A 21,271-nucleotide genomic window follows, 5' to 3' on the forward strand; every position below is an offset into this window, starting at 1 on the left:
CTAGATTGTTCTCGACTCCCAAAAAAATTGACTTTTTTTTTTTTTTACCGTCCCCAACATATTTTTACAGGGGCGTTGGCCGGATTAATAGACATTGCTGCCGATTGGATGACTGACCTAAAGGAAGGCATTTGCCTTAGTGCGTTGTGGTACAACCACGAACAGTGCTGTTGGGGATCTAATGAAACAACATTTGAAGAGAGGGATAAATGTCCACAGTGGAAAACATGGGCAGAATTAATCATAGGTCAAGCAGAGGTAAGTCTTGCTTTGTCTCAAGGTGAATTAATAATTGATATAGCAAAATGTTTCCAGTTCATTTAATTATAGAATTAATCACATATTAGATGATTGCATACACATTAAATGGATCCACCCTCAACACATTGCAGCAAGAAATAATTAAGTGCAGTATTGTTTCAAGAAGCTTTTGTATTGGTTAATACATAGTCGTATAGCAAATCCTCTGGATTGTGATGCAAATATATTTGAGCTGTAGTAGAAAAGAAGTGATAGTTATTGCAGTAAGATCTGTGTAAAGTTACTAAGAAGTCAAGTTATTAAAACTAATGTATTACTAAGATTGGGAAGTTTGAATTATGAAAGTATGATTATCAAATAATTTAGTAAAATCAACCTTTTACGTAGAGATACATTGAAGACAACAGATTTTTATTTGTGGCATTATAGCATTTACATGATTAATTTACTATGATCTACAAAGAACATTTTAGAACTTAGGATATTATATATATTTTTTACATGATGACATGGATATATTTTTTTTAATTTTGTTTTAGCTGAACTTGAGAGCTAAAGTGTATATATTTGTGGTAACATGAGTAGTATGCTGTTTCTCACCTGGCTTAATTGAATTGAGTTTAATGATCTTCTGGAAAGTTGCAGCATAATGAAATCTGAGTGCTGTTACAATTTGTTTTCACCATTGTTTCCAAAAAGTGGTTTGTAGGAAGAGATTGAGTATAGCTGAGATGTCTTGGTCCCAAGACTTTAGGGATTAGGAAAAAGATTAAATGGGCTCACGACTACTTGTATATATAGGCATTAATTTTTGGATTCTACTTAAATGTTTTGTTCATATAAAGTCTTTATTATTGTGGAAATAAACCAGGAGACTTTTACACATTTTACTGAAGCTTCTTTTCTGTTCTTTTTTTTTTTGGTGGTGGGGGTGGAGTCTCACTCTGTTGCCCAGGCTGGAGTGCAGTGGCATGATCTCAGCTCACTGCAACCTCTGCTTCTGAAGGTTAAACGATTCTTCTGTCTCAGCCTCCCGGGTAGCTGGTATTACAGGTGCACGCCACCATGCCTGGTTAATTTTTGTATGTTTAGTAGCAATGGGGTTTCACCATGTTGGCCAAGCTAGTCTCGAACTCCTGACCTCAGGTTATCCACCCGCCTCAACCTCCCAGTGCTGGGATTACAGGCATGAGCCACCACGCCTGGCCATTTACTGAAGTTTGTTGTGACAAGCATTTGCATTAGAGGTGCAATGTAAATTAAATTCATACTCTTGAACTATTTTCTTTTTAGGGTCCTGGTTCTTACATCATGAACTACATAATGTACATCTTCTGGGCCTTGAGTTTTGCCTTTCTTGCAGTTTCTCTGGTAAAGGTATTTGCTCCATATGCCTGTGGCTCTGGAATTCCGGAGGTAAGCCAAGTAATATTTAGTGTCATTAAACATTATTATGGTGCTTAACTTTTTGCCCTTAGTGATAATAGAAGTTGGCTTTTCTGGAGGGAGGGGATAGTTTGTTCATAGTATGAAAAAATTTTTTTTAAATATAAGCTTTAAAATTGAAAAACTTGAAAAATATTGTTCCGTATAGTCATTTGATCATTTACTATGGAGGTTGATTTTTTTTTCTCTCACCACTAATTTAACACATGACTAGGCAAATTTTCAGAAGATTTAGTTAAACATCAGGAGCCTGGAAGAACTGTCTTGTGACCTAACAGTCTTTGATGGATTAGTTGTTATTTTGCTATTATGACCCTGATTTTTTTGTTTTTGGAGAATGAGTCTTGCTCTGTCACCCAGATTGGAGTGCAGTGGCGCGATCTCAGCTCATCACTACCTCTGCATCCCAGGCTCAAGCAATTCTTGTGTCTTAGCCTCCTGAGTAGCTGTGATCGCAGGCACGTGTCACCATGGCCAGCTAATTTTTCAATTTTTTTTTTTTTTTTAGTAGAGATGGGGTTTCACCATATTGGCCAGGCTGGTCTCAAACTCCTGACCTCAAGTGATCACCTGCCTCAGCCTCCCAAAGTGCTGGAATTACAGGTGTGAGCCACCGCACCTGGCTATGACCCTGATTTTGATTCGTTCATTCTCTTTTTATAATTACCTTTTGATTAGATGTTAGTTATTCTTGAATTTGGCCATTTTATACTTTGAGAAAGTGGTTAATCACAGTGGGTCAGTAATATAAACTTTTGGGTTTTATTTTTCATTACAATAGAGTAGAGTTATACAGAGGATTGATTGAACTTGTTTTGAACTTATTTTTCTGTAGTTAAATAAGTTACCAACTTTTTCCTAATACATTTCTTTTTAAAATGAAATTGTAGTGATCTTTAAGGTTGTATTAAGAGTAACTTTCATAAAAAGCAGTATCATGCAGTATAATAACAGTTGTCATTCATCCTTCTTGATATATAAAAAACTATTCCACATAATTATAGTACTTAGAGAAAACATATTATTTCTAACATAATGTCCAAAATATATTTAAAATATTATGCTTATTTTTACAACAGAAATATTCAAATTTGCCTCTTTTTTTGCTTGTGTAATTACAATCCTTATAATTAAGGTCTATATTCCTTTTAACATGGCCTGATATTTGGATCTTGTTCCTGAGATGGAGTTACCCTCTCTCCTTTCTTGGGTAGAGAATTAGATTATAATATCAATTTATCATATGTAGCATAATAGGTAAAGTTTTTAAAAAATTAACTGTAAATGTTTCTGTAGGCTGCTAAAATTTGCGAGGTCGTTTTTGTGCGTAAAACAAGAAAATAACTTGGATTTGTTATATTCTTATGTTTCTTAAAGAACATTAAGCTGCCTTAATCTTTGCCTTGTAGATTAAAACTATTTTAAGTGGATTCATCATCAGAGGTTACCTGGGAAAATGGACTTTAATGATTAAAACCATCACATTAGTCCTGGCTGTGGCATCAGGTTTGAGTTTAGGAAAAGAAGGTCCCCTGGTACATGTTGCCTGTTGCTGCGGAAATATCTTTTCCTACCTCTTTCCAAAGTATAGCACAAATGAAGCTAAAAAAAGGGAGGTAAGTGTCTTTTATAGTTAATTTGACTGAAAAATGTATATTGTATAGTGTTTATTTTAAAGAATTTCTTAGTGTAAAAATAATAAATTCTGTATTCAGATAAAAAATGTTGAGATTAATGTGTGCTTCTTTTGTTTTTCCTGAATATAACATCTTTCTGGAATCCATTCCCAGTGCTGCTCAGTTAGTCTTACATTTTAGAGAAACTTTATAGATAGACAGCTGGTGTCCATTGGGTTTCAGTTGCATTTCTTGAAGATCTTCCTGTTTTCACTTTACCTTATATCTTTCCTCTTCTGAAATGTTTTCTAAGCTTAGCTTTGTTTTTTACTCTTGCTTTCAACATTAAGAGGTTGGGAAACCTTAATAGCTGTGTTTTCCTCCTGGAGCCAGCATCTGGTGCCAGTGTCAGTGATGTGTGATATGAAAAATGCTATCCAGTGCCGTGGGGGAAGTTCTGAGGGCCTTTAGAAGCTCTTGAAGTTTAAATCAGAAATTCACATATTAAAAAGATTGCAGGAAATCCTTTTCATTTGATTGTTTAAGGCAATTTCCTTTACTGTTTCTTTAGGCCAGCCTGAGATCTTCTACAAGACCTTGATACCTTGTATATATTATGTATTTCCTCTGATATTTCTAGATTGCTCTGAGTATTTTCCTGAGTCTTTTATATTAGCTCTAGACTTTGGGAGCCCAGTCCCTTCCTATTTTCCAAATCTAAATCTACAGCCCTAGATGGTACAGAGATCTTCGGATTTTTTAGATACGAATTTTTAAAAAACCTCTCATTAAATACTGGCAGAATCTTTTCATCTTGTTGGGTTTTTTTTAAGTACTAGAACCAAAAAAGTAGAATATTTTATCAAACTGTTTGATCTTCAGTTGAAATAATTCTAGTACATTTTAACGTTCACATTAAAATGTTGTCCTCACATTGGCCATAAATATCCCAAAAGTGGGATACTTCAGATCGTCATAGTTTCATCTCTGAAGAATTGTGATTCCAGTACTTTACTATACAACAAAAATAGCATTATTGATTCCTTTCTATGTATCTGGTACGGTGGCAGATACTTTACTTGGATTTTAAAACTTAATTTCACAGTAATTTATTAATATGGCCCTGTTATCCTCATTTATAGATTAGGAAACTAGGGCTGGAAACAGCTCACTAACTTGCCCAAGACCACATACCTAGTTAGTGGCGGAACGTGGATTAAAATTCATTTATCTTTGACTCCAGTCTGTGGTTTTATGTACTACCTTACTGCCCTTACGACTGTGTGGGTATATATTTGTGTGTGTTCAAAATAAAACTCAAAACCATCCTGTAGTGTAGCAAGTTAGTGGCTAAGATGGAGCTAGAGCACCTGCTTCCTCAATTCAGTTCTTTTACTTTCTGCTGTACCTTTATGTTTGTTTGGTAAGACTTTTATTCTAAGTTCAAAAAATATAATTAGATGTTAGAAATCAAGTTTACCTAAATTTTAATGTTTGTATTGTAATGATTAATGTTAAGATGTTGTTATTTTGTTACCTTAGTGTATATATAAATGGCAAGAATTCAGTTAGTTGAAAGCATTAAGATCCCATAGTTTTGTGTAGACAAGAGGAGCGAGCATTGATATTTTTAAATTAAATGCTTCTTAGATACGTATGAAATGGATTAAAACGTGTATATGAGTTTTACATACATAGGTGTTAGTTTGGTTGTAATGCAGGATCAGGACAGTCAAAGAAATATGGTTGCATTCCTTTTAGTGGGGGGAAAAAAAGGAGGTTAAATTTGCTCCCTTTCCTCCCCAAATAAGCAGAGTCTACATTCTAATGCCAACAATTTAATTAAAACAAATATTTATTTATTTTTAATTCACCAAACTTTTATAAAGTATTTCCTGGATGCCAGGCACTGTTCTGAGCACTTTCTATATATTTACTCAATCCTTAAGAGCTAAGTAGTATTATCACATTTCCATTTTAGAGAAGAGAAAACTGAGGCACATAGAGATTATCTACCCATAGTCATATAGCTAGTAAGTAGCAGAGCCATGATTTCAACACAGCAGCCTGACTATGGAGTTCATGATCTTAACCATTTACAGCTTAATTCTGATTATTTATAATTTCTCTTCTGGAAATGTAACAATTGACCATTTGAAGAAATACTTTAGGTAGCCTTGGATATTTGCTGGATTAAAGTAGTGAAAGGAATACAGACTCTTGGCTAGGCGTGGTGGCTCACATCTGTAATCCCAGCACTTTGGGAGGTAGAGGCAGGTGAATCACTTAAGGTCAGGAGTTCGAGACCAGCCTGGCCAACATGGTGAAACCCTGTCTCTACTAAAAATACAAAAATTAGCCGGGCGCGGTGGCAGGTGCCTGTAATCCCAGCTACTTGGGAGGCTGAGGCAGGAGAATCAGTTGAACCCAGGAGTTGGAGGTTGCAGTGAGTCTAGACTGTGCCATTGCACTCCAGCCTGAGACACAAGAGAGAAACTCTGTCTCCAAAAAAAAAAAAAAAAAAAGGAATACAGGCCCAGAAAAATAATTACAAATAAAACCCTAGTGAAATTATAGATGTAGTTGGCTTCATACTGGTGGGAAGCAGACCACTACCAATTGATAGACGGGGAGCTAGAGAGAGGACATGGAAGAGTGTCCTTGGATTTTTCTCTTCCTTTAAATTTTTTGTAGAGGTGTTAGTTGGTGAGGCTGTAACTTGAGGAGCTATTGTGTGTACTTTCAGAATGAGGCTCTCTAGACTGACAGTATTTTAGCAGTATTTCACAGGGCATAGGGTAGTGAAAATATAGGGAATTTTACAAGGTCTTCAGTTCCCTGCGTATCTTGCTAGGATTTGGAATAGAGTATTTATGGTGGAGCAGTTAGCTCTAAAATTTGAAGAAATGATATCCTATTTAAAAATAGCCGCACATCCCAGTTACTGCCCTCCCCTCTTATCTACACAAACATACATCTTGAAAATTATCTATATTCATTGCTTCCTCTTCTTTACACCCTATTCACATTAGTATATCTGGCAAAAAAATTTTTTAACTGAATAGTAAATGCATGACTGACCTTTCAATTAAAGCACAGGAGAAAGAAACAGATCTTAATAGAAGAAATGAATACTTGCCCTTTGCTTAGGGAGCAAGGAACATGAAAATTGAATTCAGAAAATCCATTTGGAAAATTCAAGTAACATGAAGAATTTTTATTTGGTATGTGTGAATTTCTATGAAATTGTGAAATAAGCCATATCCTCTTTCTAGGTGCTATCAGCTGCCTCAGCTGCAGGGGTTTCTGTAGCTTTTGGTGCACCAATTGGAGGAGTTCTTTTTAGCCTGGAGGAGGTAGGTGAAAAGAATACAACAATTAAAACTATATATAATTACCACTGCAAATATATTTCACACATATTTCACACATTTCAGTTTTATAGGTGATGTAATAGGTAAAGACTTTGTTTTCAAATTTAGTTTTCTAAAGTCGTTTTCCACTCATTCTTACATAAAAAGTAAATGTTATTCATACTCCATACCTGGAGGAAACTTTTGTTTTAATTTATTTATGTATAAATATTAGTAATTATTTAAAATCTAACTTTACTTTGTTGACATATTTAAAAGTAAGAAGATGTGAATTTGACTTAATAGAGGACACGTGAAACAATCTATTTCCATTGGCTAATTTCTGTATTTTTAGCAGAGATGGGGTTTCCCCATGTTGGCCAGGCTGTTTGTGTGTGTGTGTGTGTGTGTGTGTGTGTGTGTGTGTTTTGTTTTGTTGTTGTTGTTGAGATGGAGTTTCGCTCTTGTTGCCCAGGCTGGAGTGCAATAGCATGATCTTGGCTCACTGCAACCTCTGCCTCCCGGGTTCAAATGATTCTACTGCCTCAGCTTCCCAAGCAGTTTTTGTTTGAAAAATTTTAATCAAGTCCTATGTTGTGTTTTAAAGTTTTTCCCATGTGATTATTTCTGATACAGTTAATGATGTTTAAGGAAATAATTTTAGTCACTTCAGTGGATTATTTTGTTTTTGTTTTCTTTTCACATAAAAATGTAACCAGGAATTTTTTTTAAAATTTTTTTGACAAATAATAATTGTTTATGTTTATGGGGTATAATTTGATGTGTCTATACATGTATACATTGTGGAATAATCAAATCAGAGTGATTAGCAAATCCCTCAGATATTTATTATGTCCTTGTGGTTGTGAGAACATTTAAAATCCTCTCTTTTAGCTATTTTGAAATATATAATACATATTATTAACTGTAGTCACTTTACTGTTAAATAGAACACCAGAACTTATTCGTCCTCTGTAAGTTCATACCCATTGACTAACCTCTCCCCTTGCCCTGTTCACTTCCCCAACCCCCAGCCTCTGGTAACCCCTATTCTACTCTCTACTTCTATGAATTTAACTCTTTTAGTTCAAGAATGTTTTTAAATTTACTTTTTTCTTTTAGTTGTTTGTATGCTTTTTTCTTTTTTTAATGTAGAAGAGGCGAATTAAATTCATTATAAGCTAACAGGAGTTGGTGATGGTACATTTATTTTTATTTTTATTTTTATTTTTTTATTTTTTTTTTTTTTATTTTTTTATTTTTTTTTTTTTTTTTTTTTTTGGAGACGGAGTCTCGCTCTGCCGCCCAGGCTGGAGTGCAGTGGCCGGATCTCAGCTCACTGCAAGCTCTGCCTCCTGGGTTTACGCCATTCTCCTGCCTCAGCCTCCCGAGTAGCTGGGACTACAGGCGCCCGCCACCTCGCCCGCTAGTTTTTTGTATTTTTTAGTAGAGACGGGGTTTCACCATGTTAGCCAGGATGGTCTTGATCTCCTGACCTCGTGATCCGCCCGTCTCGGCCTCCCAAAGTGCTGGGATTACAGGCTTGAGCCACCGCGCCCGGCCGGTACATTTATTTTTAACTACCATGATTGAATTGAATGTGAAACTCATCTTGAAAATAAAACAGTGCTAGGTATTCTAAATATTTATTAGACATTCATGACCAGTTGATACTGTGAATTTGTAATGATGATCACCATCTCCAAAAATAATAATAACATCAATTTTCTTATTACCGTAAAATCCATTACATGTAAATTATAACTACAGCAAAATTTAGAACTAGGATATTTACCATTCAAGTTATAATATATCAGAAACATCTTATAAAATTATAGCATTAATTTTTCTTTTCCTTTTCTTTTTTTAGGTTAGCTATTATTTTCCTCTCAAAACTTTATGGAGATCATTTTTTGCTGCTTTAGTGGCTGCATTTGTTTTGAGGTCCATCAATCCATTTGGTAACAGCCGTCTGGTCCTTTTTTATGTGGAGTATCATACACCATGGTACCTTTTTGAACTGTTTCCTTTTATTCTCCTAGGGGTATTTGGAGGGCTTTGGGGAGCCTTTTTCATTAGGGCAAATATTGCCTGGTGTCGTCGACGCAAGTCCACCAAATTTGGAAAGTATCCCGTTCTGGAAGTCATTATTGTTGCAGCCATTACTGCTGTGATAGCCTTCCCTAATCCATACACTAGGCTAAACACCAGTGAACTGATCAAAGAGCTTTTTACAGACTGTGGTCCCCTGGAATCCTCTTCTCTTTGTGACTACAGAAATGATATGAATGCCAGTAAAATTGTCGATGACATTCCTGATCGTCCAGCAGGCATTGGAGTATATTCAGCTATATGGCAGTTATGCCTGGCACTCATATTTAAAATCATAATGACAGTATTCACTTTTGGCATCAAGGTAAGTACTAATGTAAGGTGATATTCGGGTAATCATGGCATGTTCAAAACTTGTATGTGAAATGAGAGAGGTTGTTGTTTCATAAGTGACTGAAAAAAGTACTTATCTTTTGAGTTTAATTTTAAGTAATGAAAAAGATAATTCCTTAGCATATGTTGTTGACCATGTTATTTGTTGCTGTTTAACAAATTGCCCCCAAACCTTAGCAGCCTAAGGTAACTACTTATTTTGTTCTCGATATTGGGTCAACGACTTGGGAAGGGCTCAACTGGGCCTCTTTTTTGCTTGTGGTCTTTCATATAGTTGTTATTAGACATGGCGAGGTCTCATCATCTCAAAGCTTCTTTCATTTCCTTTTTAAAAAACTGTTTTTGTGGGTACACAGTAGCTATATATAGTTTTGGGGTACATGAAATCTTTTGAGAGAGGCATGCAGTGCATAATAATCTCAGAGTAAATGGAGTATCCATCATCTCAAGCATTTATCCCTTGTGTTACAAGCAATCCAATTATACTGTTAATTATTTTTAAGTGTACAATTAAATTAGTATTGAGTATAGTTCAGAGACTTCTTCATTCATGACTAGGCTGAAAAGATTCATACACCTGGGCTCCTGGGATCAATCTTGCATACTCTCTCTCTCATGCTCACTCCCGCTCTCTCTCTCTCTTTCTCTAGCTTTCTTTTTCCTCTCTCTCTGTGGTTTTTCTAAGGTGGTGGCCTCAGGTAATTAGATTTCTTGTATCATAGCTCAGGATTCCTAAGAGGGCTGTTTTTAATGTAGCCAAAGACTTGCAACATGACTTGTTTTATTCTATTCATTGAGGCAGCCACAGAGACCCACCCGCATTCAGAGGAGGGACATATACTTACTGGGACAAGTGTCAGAGCATTCATGATCATGTTTTAAAACCACTTTTATTAGTTTCCTATTGCTGCTGTAATAAATAAAATTACCACAACTTAATGGCTTAAAAGCCACACAAATTTATTATCTTACAGTTCTGCAGATCAAAAGTCTGAAATGGATCTCACTGTGCTAAAATTAAGGTGTTCATAGGGCATTCTGGAGGCTGTAGGAGAGTGTGTGTTTTTTGCCTTTTCTGGCTATTAGAAGCTGTCAGCATTCCTTGGCTCCTGGCCCTCTGTTTGCATCTTCAAAGCCAGCAATGGCTGGTCAAGTCTTTCTCTTGTCTCATCACTCTGTCACAAACTCTGCTAAATCTCCCTTCCACATTTGAAAAACCTTTGTGATAACTTTAGGCCCACCCAGATAAATCAGAAAATAATCTCCTTTGTTAAGGTCAACTGCTTCGAAACTTTCTTTCTGCAACCTTAATTCCTCCTTGCCATGCAACGTAATGTAACCACAGGTTCTGGAAATTAAGTTATGGACATATTTGAGGAGCCATTATTCTGCCTCATACGAGTATTGGGTGTTAGCTTGAAAGGACACTGCAGACTCAGTTAAATTACTAGATCTATAAATACATGCCTTTTTCCGTCAAGAATTAAGGCAGCTGGGCCTTATGCCCTGGCACATTGCTTCTTTTGGATTTATAAAGTAACAAAATTTGTTGATTAATGGTCCATCAGTAAATACAATTTCTTATATGACTATCAGTGCTATATATGGGGAAGCACATATCAGCTTATTCTTGTTCTTTAAATTACTGCCCTTGTACTTCATGTAATAGTATTTGCTAGTGATAATATGCTTTTACAGATGTAAATTAATGTGGAATAACAGCTTTGTTTCTACAAAATTGGAGTGGTATTAGTTTTTAGGTCTCTTTTCTCTTGTCCTAAGTCTGTAGTCTACTGAGTATCAAGAGTTAAATAATAGAAAAGCCTGGCCAGGAGCAGTGGCTCGCACCTGTAATCCTAGCACCTTGGGAGGCCGAGGCGGGCAGATCACGATGTTAGGAGATCGAGACCATCCTGGCTAACCCTGGCAGTGAAACCCCGTCTCTACTAAAAATACAAAAATTAGCCAGGCGTGGTGGCAGGTGTCTGTAATCCCAGCTACTTGGGAGGCTGAGGCAGGAGAATCACTTCAACCCAGGAGGCGGAGGTTGCAGTGAGCCAAGTTCATGCCACTGCACTCCAGCCCAGATGACAGGGTGAGACACTGTCTCAAAAAATAATAAGTAGAAAATAATAATAATATGGCCGGGCGCGGTGGCTCAAGCCTGTAATCCCAGCACTTTGGGAGGCCGAGACGGGCGGATCACGAGGTCAGGAGATCGAGACCATCCTGGCTAACACGGTGAAACCCCGTCTCTACTAAAAAAAAAAATACAAAAATCTAGCCGGGCGAGGTGGCAGGCGCCTGTAGTCCCAGCTACTCGGGAGGCTGAGGCAGGAGAATGGCGTGAACCCGGGAGGCGGAGCTTGCAGTGAGCTGAGATCCGGCCACTGCACTCCAGCCTGGGCGACAGAGCGAGACTCCGTCTCAAAAAAAAAAAAAAAAAAAGAAAATAATAATAATAATAATAATAGAAAAACTTTAAAGTTTTACCTTTTTTCTTAGGGAATCAAGTTAAAAGAGCTGTTAAAGCTCTTTTTTTTTTTTTTTGAGGCGGAGTCTCACTCTGTCTCCGGGGCTGGAGTGCAGTGGCCGGATCTCAGCTCACTGCAAGCTCCGCCTCCCGGGTTCCCGCCATTCTCCTGCCTCAGCCTCCCGAGTAGCTGGGACTACAGGCGCCCGCCACCTCGCCCGGCTAGTTTTTTGTATTTTTAGTAGAGACGGGGTTTCACCGTGTTAGCCAGGATGGTCTCGATCTCCTGACCTCGTGATCCGCCCGTCTCGGCCTCCCAAAGTGCTGGGATTACAGGCTTGAGCCACCGCGCCCGGCCTATTTTATTTTTTTGAGACGGAGTCTCGCTCTGTCACCCAGGCTGGAGTGCAGTGGCATGATCTCGGCTCACTGCAAGCTCCGCCTCCCAGGTTCAAGCCATTCTCCTGCCTCAGCCTCCTGAGTAGCTGGGACTACAGGCATCCGCCACCACACCCGGCTAATTTTTTTGTATTTTTAGTAGAGACGAGGTTTCATCGTGTTAGCCAGGATGGTCTCAATCTCCTGAACTCGTGATCCGCCCACCTCAGCCTCCCAACACCTTACGCTTTTATGTTGTAGAGACAGCTTCTTTCCTTACACGTCATGAACCAACCTCTGCGAGCTCCTAGTTTTTCTTCTGTAGCTTCCTCACCTCTTTAACCCCTGATAGACTTGAAGAAAGTGAGGACCTTGCTCTGGATTAGGTTTTGATTTAAGGGAATATCGTGGCTGGTTTGATCTTCTGTCTCAAGACTTTCTTCATATCAATAATAAGGCTATTTTACTTTTTTTAAATCATTTTGTGTTCACTGAAGTAGCACTTGTAATTTGATTCAAGAACTTTTCTTTTCAATTCATGACTTGGCTGACTGCAGCTAGAGGCTGAGATTTTGGCCCCCCCCTCGGCTTTCAACATGCCTTCTTCACTAAGCTTAATTATTTTTAGCTTTCTTATTTGTTTGAGACAGGATCTCATTTTGTCACCCAGGCTGGAGTGCAGTGGCACAGTCATTGCTCACTGTAGCCTTGAAGTCCTGGGCTCAAGTGATCCTGCTGACTCAGCCTCGTCAGTGGCTGGGACTACAGGCATGTACCACCACACCAGCCTATTTTTTGTTTTTTGGTTTTTTTTGTAGAGATGGGTCTTACTGTGTTGCCCAGGCTAGTCTCTAATTCCTGACCTCAAGTGAACCTTCTGTCTTGGCCTCCCAAAGGATGGAGATTATAGGCGTGAGCCACAATACCTAGCCATTTTTAGCTGTTGATATAAAGTGAGAGATGTGACTTTTTTTTTGAGACAGAGTCTTGCTCTGTTGCTCAGGCTGGAATGCAGTGGCGCGCTCACTGCAACCTCTACCTCCTAAGTTCAAGCGATCCTCCTGCCTTAGCCTCACGAGTAGCTGGGACTACAGGTGTGCACTACGAGGTCTGGCTAAGTTTTGTATTTTTAGTAGAGATGGGGTTTTCCCATGTTGGCCAGGCTGGTCAGGAACTCCTGGCGTCAAGTGATCTTCCCACCTCAGCCTCCAAAGTGCTGGAATTACAGGCTTGAGCCACCACGCCCAGCCGAGAGACATGACTTCTGCTTTCAGTGGAACACTTAGAGACCATTGTAGGGTTCTTAGTTGGGCTGATTTCAGTATCACTGGGTCTCAGGGAATAGGGCAGCCTGAGGAGAGGGAGAGAGAGACAGGGGAACAGCCAGTTACAGTCAGACCACATACAACACTTATTAAATTCACTTTCTTCTATGGGCATGGTTCATGGTGCAGTAAAACAGTTGTAACAATAACATCAAAGATCATTAATCACAGAGCACTGTAACATATAATAATAGTGAAAAATTTCAAAGTATTGAGAGAATTAGCAAAATGTGATACAGAGACAGAAAGCGAGCACATGCTGATGGACTAGCTTAATGCAGGGATGTCAGAAACCTCCAATTTGTAAAAACCACAATATGTGTGAAGCATAATAACACAAAGTGTAATAATAAAACGAGGTATGTCTGTATCAGTCAAAATATTGGGCAACTCTGGTAAGTCTGTCCACTTAGCATTGTACCACTGAAGATGAATAGCATCTACCATTTACATCATTTGTAAATATGTAGGAGGACATAATCACATAATCTTGAAGTAAAAGACAGTGCTTAAAAATCAGTTGAGATTTATGAAAAATACTTCATATTGTCCATTTAAAAATACATATTTTTTAATTTCAATAGCTTTGGGGTTACAAGTGGTCTTTGGTTACACGGATGAATTCTATAATGGTGAATTTTGAGATTTTATTGCACCTGTCACCCAATATTGTATCCAGAATATTGTCCTTTTTTTTTTTTTCATTTCACCATGGACTAATGAAAATTTTGTTAGGGACTGACCTTAGGGCACCCTTGAGCTAAAGGAAATAACCCTTGAGTTGTTTTCTCTTTGGCCTAAAGAATGTGGTTTATTTTGTAACTGAATTCATGGGATTGTTAAGGTACAAGATTTTGCTATAGTTTTATTTGTACTAGGATTTTGCTATATTAATGTGAATAGAATCAAAAATGTTAGAAACAAATGCATGGAGTATAAGTTTCAAGCATGTATGTCGAGGATCTCTGCCCCATTAAGAGTTCTGTTCTTGTTATAGGTTCCATCAGGCTTGTTCATCCCTAGCATGGCCATTGGAGCGATCGCAGGAAGGATTGTGGGGATTGCGGTGGAGCAGCTTGCCTACTATCACCATGACTGGTTTATCTTTAAGGAGTGGTGTGAGGTTGGGGCCGATTGCATTACACCTGGCCTTTATGCCATGGTTGGTGCTGCTGCATGCTTAGGTAATATGGCTGTGTCTGCCTGTGTGTGGATGTTTGCTAGTTTGAGAGAGCCAAGAGAAAGTGGGACACATTCTTGCTTAATGGGTGGGCAGATTAGTTGAGTAAAGGAGGGTGCAGGGCGGAAATGTTTTAACAGATAAGAAACAGTAGTACTATTAGGGTATTATACAGTACCGGTTTTCTGTCTTACAACATTTGTTAATACAAGAATTTAATGGAATTAACATTGTAATATAACTTAATACTTTATGGCAGAAGCCATCTAAGTACAACATAAGCTTAATTTGAATCCTGACCAAAGAAGTCTTTGATTCTTTCATTGTTAAGGATCTTGGCTTACCTGTAGCAACTATAGCTTGATACCTAAGATTAGCATTGCAACAAAGTTTCAGAGTAGCTTGACTTTGGTTCTGAAATGATTTACTGTTAGCCTTAGTAACAGATGTGTTTACCCATGCTCCATCATCTAAGCTGTACATTATAAAATGAGAAAAGGTAGCTGTTTATTTTAATGAGAAGAAAAGCAAAACACTTACATTAAATACTTGAGTCTATTCAATGTCTGTTGGGGCAGGAAAAAAATGGTTATTGCTTTTCATATTTAAAATGTCAGCTAAACTTTGGTTATAATATTAAATAATAGTTGCCATTTTGACCAGTTTTGTTTAGTGAATAAAAATTATGTGATTATTGATCTTTTAAAATGTATTATCAATTTAAAGGGAAGGACAGAATCATTTTCACCGAATTAGCAAGTAATTATTAAGTGTCCACTTTGTTTTAGCATTATGCTAGATACAGTGAGTAATACAAAAAGAACATGAACCCAATCTCAACTCTAATCAAGTTGAGGAGACAAGATGAACACATAGTGAGGAATATTAACAAATATATACAAGGTTAAAAGAGTCCAAGTATGGTAGGAATATAGGGGAAGAAAGAGCTGAAGTACTTCAGGAAGAGTAGGCATGAGCTTTATTTGAAAGATTAGCAGAATTTAAGGAAAAGGTGACTGTTGAAGATTATCATGTGAAGACGAACTAGGATGGGAATAAATTTTGTATTCATAAGGCTTTGAAGAAATTGACTCTAAGTAGAGAATACATTTTGGGTACTTTTGGGAAATGAAGTTGGATTGGTGAGAAGGAACAGATTATGAAAAGACAAGAAACCTGATTAATGTCAGGATGATTTTACATTTGAAGTTGCTCAGATTTGTGGCAGTCCTAGCTTTGTCATTTTTACTTTGATGACTTTGAGAAAGTTCCTTCTTGAAGTTTTAATTTTCTGTATATAAAAAGGAATAACAGCTGGTGATCTGCTAGGATTGTTTTGAGGATTACATGAGATAAAATGCATGTATAGCGCCTGGTGAAATAAGTGCCTAGTTTGAAAAACAAGTCTTTGTCAACTGATTAGGACATGTGGTAATGGGGCCTGGAGTCAAGGAGGTCAGAGAAAATGGTATTATAATTAAGGAATAGCCAGGCATGATGACACATGTGTGTAATGCCAGCTACTGGAGAGGCTGAGGTGGGAGGATCATGGGAGCCCAGGAGTTTGAGACCAACCTGGGCAACTGAGTGAGACCCCAAATCTTAAAAAATACAAAGTAAAAAAGGAATAAAGTCATGAGGGCTTGGACTGAGTTGATAACAGTGAGAATCCCATAAGTAGTGTGATCACAGCTCACTGCGGCCTCAAGCCCCTGGCCCAAACGAGCCTCCCACCTCAGCGTCCAAGTAGCTGGGACTACAAATATACACCAGCATGCCTGGCTACTTTTTTTAGTTTTTATTTTTGTAAAGACAGGGTCTCACTGTATTGCCCAGGCTGATCTCAAACTCCTGGACTTAAGTGATCTTCCTGCCTTGGCCTCCCAAAGTGCTGAGATTACAGGCATGAGCCACTGCGCCTGGCCCAGATAGTTTTCTGTGGGTGGATATTACTTGCATCGTTAATGTAAATCAAAGGCATCAAAGTATTTTACTCTTTTTGAAAAAAAATTTAGAGGAGAAATTTATTATATTAACATTCTACCCATATATGAGTTTAATTTGTAGATTGTAGCAAAGAAAACCATGATGTCCTTTACCAAATTCCTTAATAATTAGAATAATAAGCTTGTATAAGGCTTAAATTATGTCTTTGTTACAGCAGTAAACCAAAATGGCAAAATTGTTTTAGTTGATAAGCTTTGATTTTTTAAAATGTGAAATAAACAGGTTTTTTAAATGTTATTTTAATAGTCTTCTCTGTTATAAACAAAGAAAATTGGTGTTTCTCTAGATTTTATTAAAAGTAGTGATTATTGTCCTAAAAGAGGAGTAGCAGTTTTAGATGATATGCTTTTCCGTGACTGAGTTATATTTGCCATTTGGTTTTAACTGCCTAGTGCAAAAATTCTAATAAAAGGTAATGATGAGGATCCTGTCCTTCCTGACCAGTGGGTGCTTACTTTTTTCAGGTGGTGTGACAAGAATGACTGTCTCCCTGGTGGTTATTGTTTTTGAGCTTACTGGAGGCTTGGAATATATTGTTCCCCTTATGGCTGCAGTCATGACTAGTAAATGGGTTGGAGATGCCTTTGGCAGGGAAGGCATTTATGAAGCGCACATCCGATTAAACGGGTACCCTTTCTTGGATGCAAAAGAAGAATTCACTCATACCACCCTGGCTGCTGACGTCATGAGACCTCGAAGGAACGATCCTCCCTTAGCTGTCCTGACACAGGACAATATGACAGTGGATGATATAGAAAACATGATTAATGAAACCAGCTACAATGGATTTCCGGTCATCATGTCGAAAGAATCTCAGAGATTAGTGGGATTTGCCCTCAGAAGAGACCTGACAATTGCAATAGGTACCCTTTCAAAAATATATATATATGTATATATGAGATGGATTTCTGGACGAAAGGAAAGCAATAAGCAGTAACATTTAATGGGTTGGATTTGTGGGGGCAAGGGATGTTATTTTATGTCCCTTAAAATCTTCTGTTCTTTAGGAAAGGAAGGTATGCTTCAGTGGATGGTTTTCCGCTAAATACAGTTTTATCTTTTGATCTGGCATTGTACCAGAAATTGGAGTCAGATTCTTTTCCCACTCTGATAAGCCTTGATAGTTGATTTTGGTTATTCAAAATACCATGTAAGACCTTGGCTAAATGCATTCAGTCAAATACATTCTTGTATTTAATAAAGTTGGCTTATTGGAATACAAGTTATTGAAAATCTCATCTTTATCAGTCTCTTTTATATTAGATTAACAGTGTTTTGCTTTATCAGTCTTCGGAGTTAGGATTATAATATTAATTTATAATAAATAATTTAAAGTGACTATCACTGAGATTTTTATTTCTGACCAAATGCCAGGTTGAAAAAGTATAATGTATCAGTCCTGTTGTGTTTTATGCAGACTTTCCTGAAAGTACTGGTTAAAGGTATTAGCCATAGTATATTTCTTGGAGATAAACTTTCTACAGTTGTGTTTCTCTAAAATTTGTTTTTTTCTTTACCTTATAGTCTTGCAGTATTGATGAGGAGGCCATTAAGACTTAATTTTTTTTTGGTGCAATCTTATATCTCTTCCTCCAACCGCTAAAAAGTGACTGAGGATAGGTACATCAAGCCATTGCTTTGTTACTCCCCAGTTTTTAGTACCGGACCCTGAATGAAAGTGTCAAGCCTTTGGTCTGTCTGAAAGGTCATTCCTGTGAGCATATCATCTCCCTTCCAGCTTACCCCTGTGGCCATTGCAAAAGGATTTAAAAATAATTTTTGTGCCATTTGAATGGCACACAACCAGACAGTGTATATGGGGGAGTGTTTCTCAAATCAAACTGGAAAGTCTTTAATTTTTAAGAACCATTAGGCAGAGAGAGAGAAAAGAAAGGAAAAGAAAAAAGGTCCTATAGAGAACAGCTTGTTCAGTTTGGGAACAGGCTACAGCTTTGGAAGGATTTTTCAAGGCCTAGCAATCCCATCATTCTAAATTTTACTTAGCTAATAATAGTAGTTGCCAGAGCTGATGACAAAGTATTTTGTCATGCTTGGCTCCATTCAAGCATTTTAGTTTTTTAGCCATTACCGTGGCTAGATCTAGTCAGAAAATAATTTCATTGTTTAAGATTCCCATTCTCTAGTTTTTACTAGTAGCCAGTCAAAGAAAAGAAAAGGAGGTCAGAATTTTGGTATTTACATAGAAATTTAGGGGGAAAAGGCCAGGCAGGTTTTTAAAGTGTGGAAATTAAGAACTATTCATTATCCCACTGATTGTGTGGATGTAGTTTTTAAAGTTTCGTCACTGTCTTGAGAGAGAGAATATTGAGATAGGAGATAATGTTGGTTTAAGGGAATGAGGGTACTTTCTGTAGGTGAGGTGTCAAGCCATGTCATCAGAAATGTTAGTCACATGACTTTTTAAGCAAACCTTAAATGTTTTACTCATGTATGTTTTTGTAAAGTTTTAATTTTTAACTGTAATTTTTCCCAGTTTAATTTTTAACTGGGAAAAACATGCCTGTATACTATGTTTTATATATGTATATAAATTTAAAATTACGTATGTTTATATATGTAATTTTTATATGGGAGAGATATATATATCCTCTATATCTATATTAAAGTACATATCTATATGTGAAAATTATGTATGTAAATATTTTGTATAATTATATATAATTATATAATTATATAAGTATTAACATAATTACATTATATTTAGGTTATATATAGAAAACCTAGTGTACAGGTCTCTATATAAATTTAAAATGTATGTATTATATATAGTTATAGAATATAATTATATAATGATAAATACTTTATTGAAGGACAAAAAAATTTCCATGCTGTCTCATAAAATAAGATGGTTGAAATATGCTAAACTAGATCGATTCCCCTGTTTCATACTAAAGCAGAATGTTGTAAAGTATTAAATCCAAATGAGATGTCTCAGATTACTTAGGGCCATTACAACAGGAATGCTGAGACTTTTAAAACAAATGTCTGAGGCCATGTGTGTTGGCTCATGCCTGTGATAACGGCACTTTGGCAAGCTGAAGCCGGTGGATCACTTGAGGCCAGGAGTCTGAGACCAGCCTGACCAACGTGGTGAAATCCTACCTCTACTACTAAAATCCAAAAAAATACATGGGTGTGGTGGTGCATGCCTGTAATTCCAGCTACTTGGGAGGCTGAGGCAGGAGAATCACTTGAACCTGGGAGGCGGAGGTTGCAGTGAGCCAAGATCGCACCACTGCACTCCAGCCTGGGTGACACAGCAAGACCCTGTCTCAAAAAAAAAAAAAAAAAAAAAAAAGCCTGAATTATATCAGAAAATAAAAACTAATGTTGTTCTCTGTTTCAGAGACCCTTGAATGAACAGCACCAAAAATATTCTTTTAAAAATGAAGAAAATGAAAATTGTAATGTTCTTTATTTCAAAGGCCCTTGAATGAATAGCATCAAAATATTTTTAAATGGGAGGCCAGGGTGGGAGGTTTGTTTGGCACTAGGAGATCAAGCCCAGCTTGGGTAACATAGCAAGACCTCGGTCTCCACCAAAAAAAAAATTGGCTGAGTGTGGTGGTGCCACCTGTAGTCCTAGCTACCGGGAACGTTGATGCAGGAGGATCCCTGGGACCCTAGAGTCCAGAGTGAGACCCTGTCTCTAAAAACAAATGAAAAAACTGTATTTATGTAAAAGTAATACTTGTTTTTTACATTTTATTTATTTTTAATTGATAAAAATTATATGTTTATGTCATGTATATATTGTGGAATGATTAAATCAGGCTAATTAACTCAGATTTTTTTGTGTGTGTGGAGAGTATCTAAAATCCCTCTCCTTAACGATTTCCAAATGAAATGAAAGATTAAAAGTAATTTATTTTTTTGAGACAGCATCTCACCCTGTTTCTCAGGCCGGAATGCAGTGGCACGATCTTGGCTCACTTCAGCCTCGACTTCCCCAGCATCAGGTGATCACTTCACTCTGCTGATTAGCTAGGACTACAGCCACACACCACCGTGACTGGCTAATTTTGTATTTCTTGTATAGACAAGGTTTTGCCATGTCCCAGGCTGGTCTCAAGCTCCTGGGTTCAAATGATCCACCTGCCTCAGCCTCCTGAAGTACTGGGATTACAAGTGTGAGCCACCACACCTGGCGAAAAGTGTTATTTTTTAAATGACAAATTTAAGTCAAAGAGATTGAATGTTCACTTCTGGTACTTTGTATATGGAGAAACTTTCCATTAAATAATTTTTTAAAAATTTCTAAAATTATGTATTTTGTTATTAAATGTTTAAATCAGTATAATTTCATTGATGATATAATGTTTGTTATTTTGTTGGTGTTTAAGATTGATAATTGGGGTTAGTTTTAATTCAGAATGTTATTCTATTTAATATCACACTTCACGTCTTTTTATTTTGTATATCTATTAATGAATTATTTTAGCTATAGTTATTAGTTTTTTAGAGATGAGGTCTTCTGTGTTGCCTAGGGTAGACTCGAACTCCTGGGCTTCAGCAATCCCCTCTCCTCAACCTCTGGAGCAGCTGGGATTACAGACACGTGCCACGGTACCTGGCCTGCTGTAGTTATTTTAATTCTTTTGTCTTTCAGCATTTATACTAGAGTTAGAAATGATTTACAAACCCCATTGTAGTTTTAGAGCATTCTGAATTTGACTGTATATTTCTTGTGACAACTTAACTAAAGTTGCATACAAAAATTATAGAGTTTTACTCCCCCATCCACATTTTATACTATTGATGTCACA

At 37.2% G+C, this 21,271-nt stretch overlaps 1 protein-coding gene across 3 annotated transcripts in view; it reads left to right on the forward strand.

Annotated features, from left to right (window-relative positions):
• LOC117083513 (H(+)/Cl(-) exchange transporter 3) overlaps window positions 1-21,271 on the forward strand; it is a 60,060-nt gene that overhangs the window by 26,822 nt on the left and 11,967 nt on the right. For all 3 annotated transcript variants that reach the window (XM_033211267.1, XM_033211283.1, XM_033211277.1), the window contains exons 4-10: window positions 71-258; window positions 1,555-1,677; window positions 3,117-3,323; window positions 6,599-6,679; window positions 8,547-9,092; window positions 14,295-14,481; window positions 16,949-17,347. In XM_033211267.1, coding sequence (XP_033067158.1) covers window positions 71-258; window positions 1,555-1,677; window positions 3,117-3,323; window positions 6,599-6,679; window positions 8,547-9,092; window positions 14,295-14,481; window positions 16,949-17,347 — 1,731 coding nt within the window. The remainder of the gene's footprint in view (window positions 1-70; window positions 259-1,554; window positions 1,678-3,116; window positions 3,324-6,598; window positions 6,680-8,546; window positions 9,093-14,294; window positions 14,482-16,948; window positions 17,348-21,271) is intronic.

This window comes from Trachypithecus francoisi, unplaced genomic scaffold (genome assembly GCF_009764315.1).
Source record: "Trachypithecus francoisi isolate TF-2019V2 unplaced genomic scaffold, Tfra_2.0 Contig00371, whole genome shotgun sequence".
Classification (NCBI taxonomy): Eukaryota; Metazoa; Chordata; class Mammalia; order Primates; family Cercopithecidae; genus Trachypithecus; species Trachypithecus francoisi.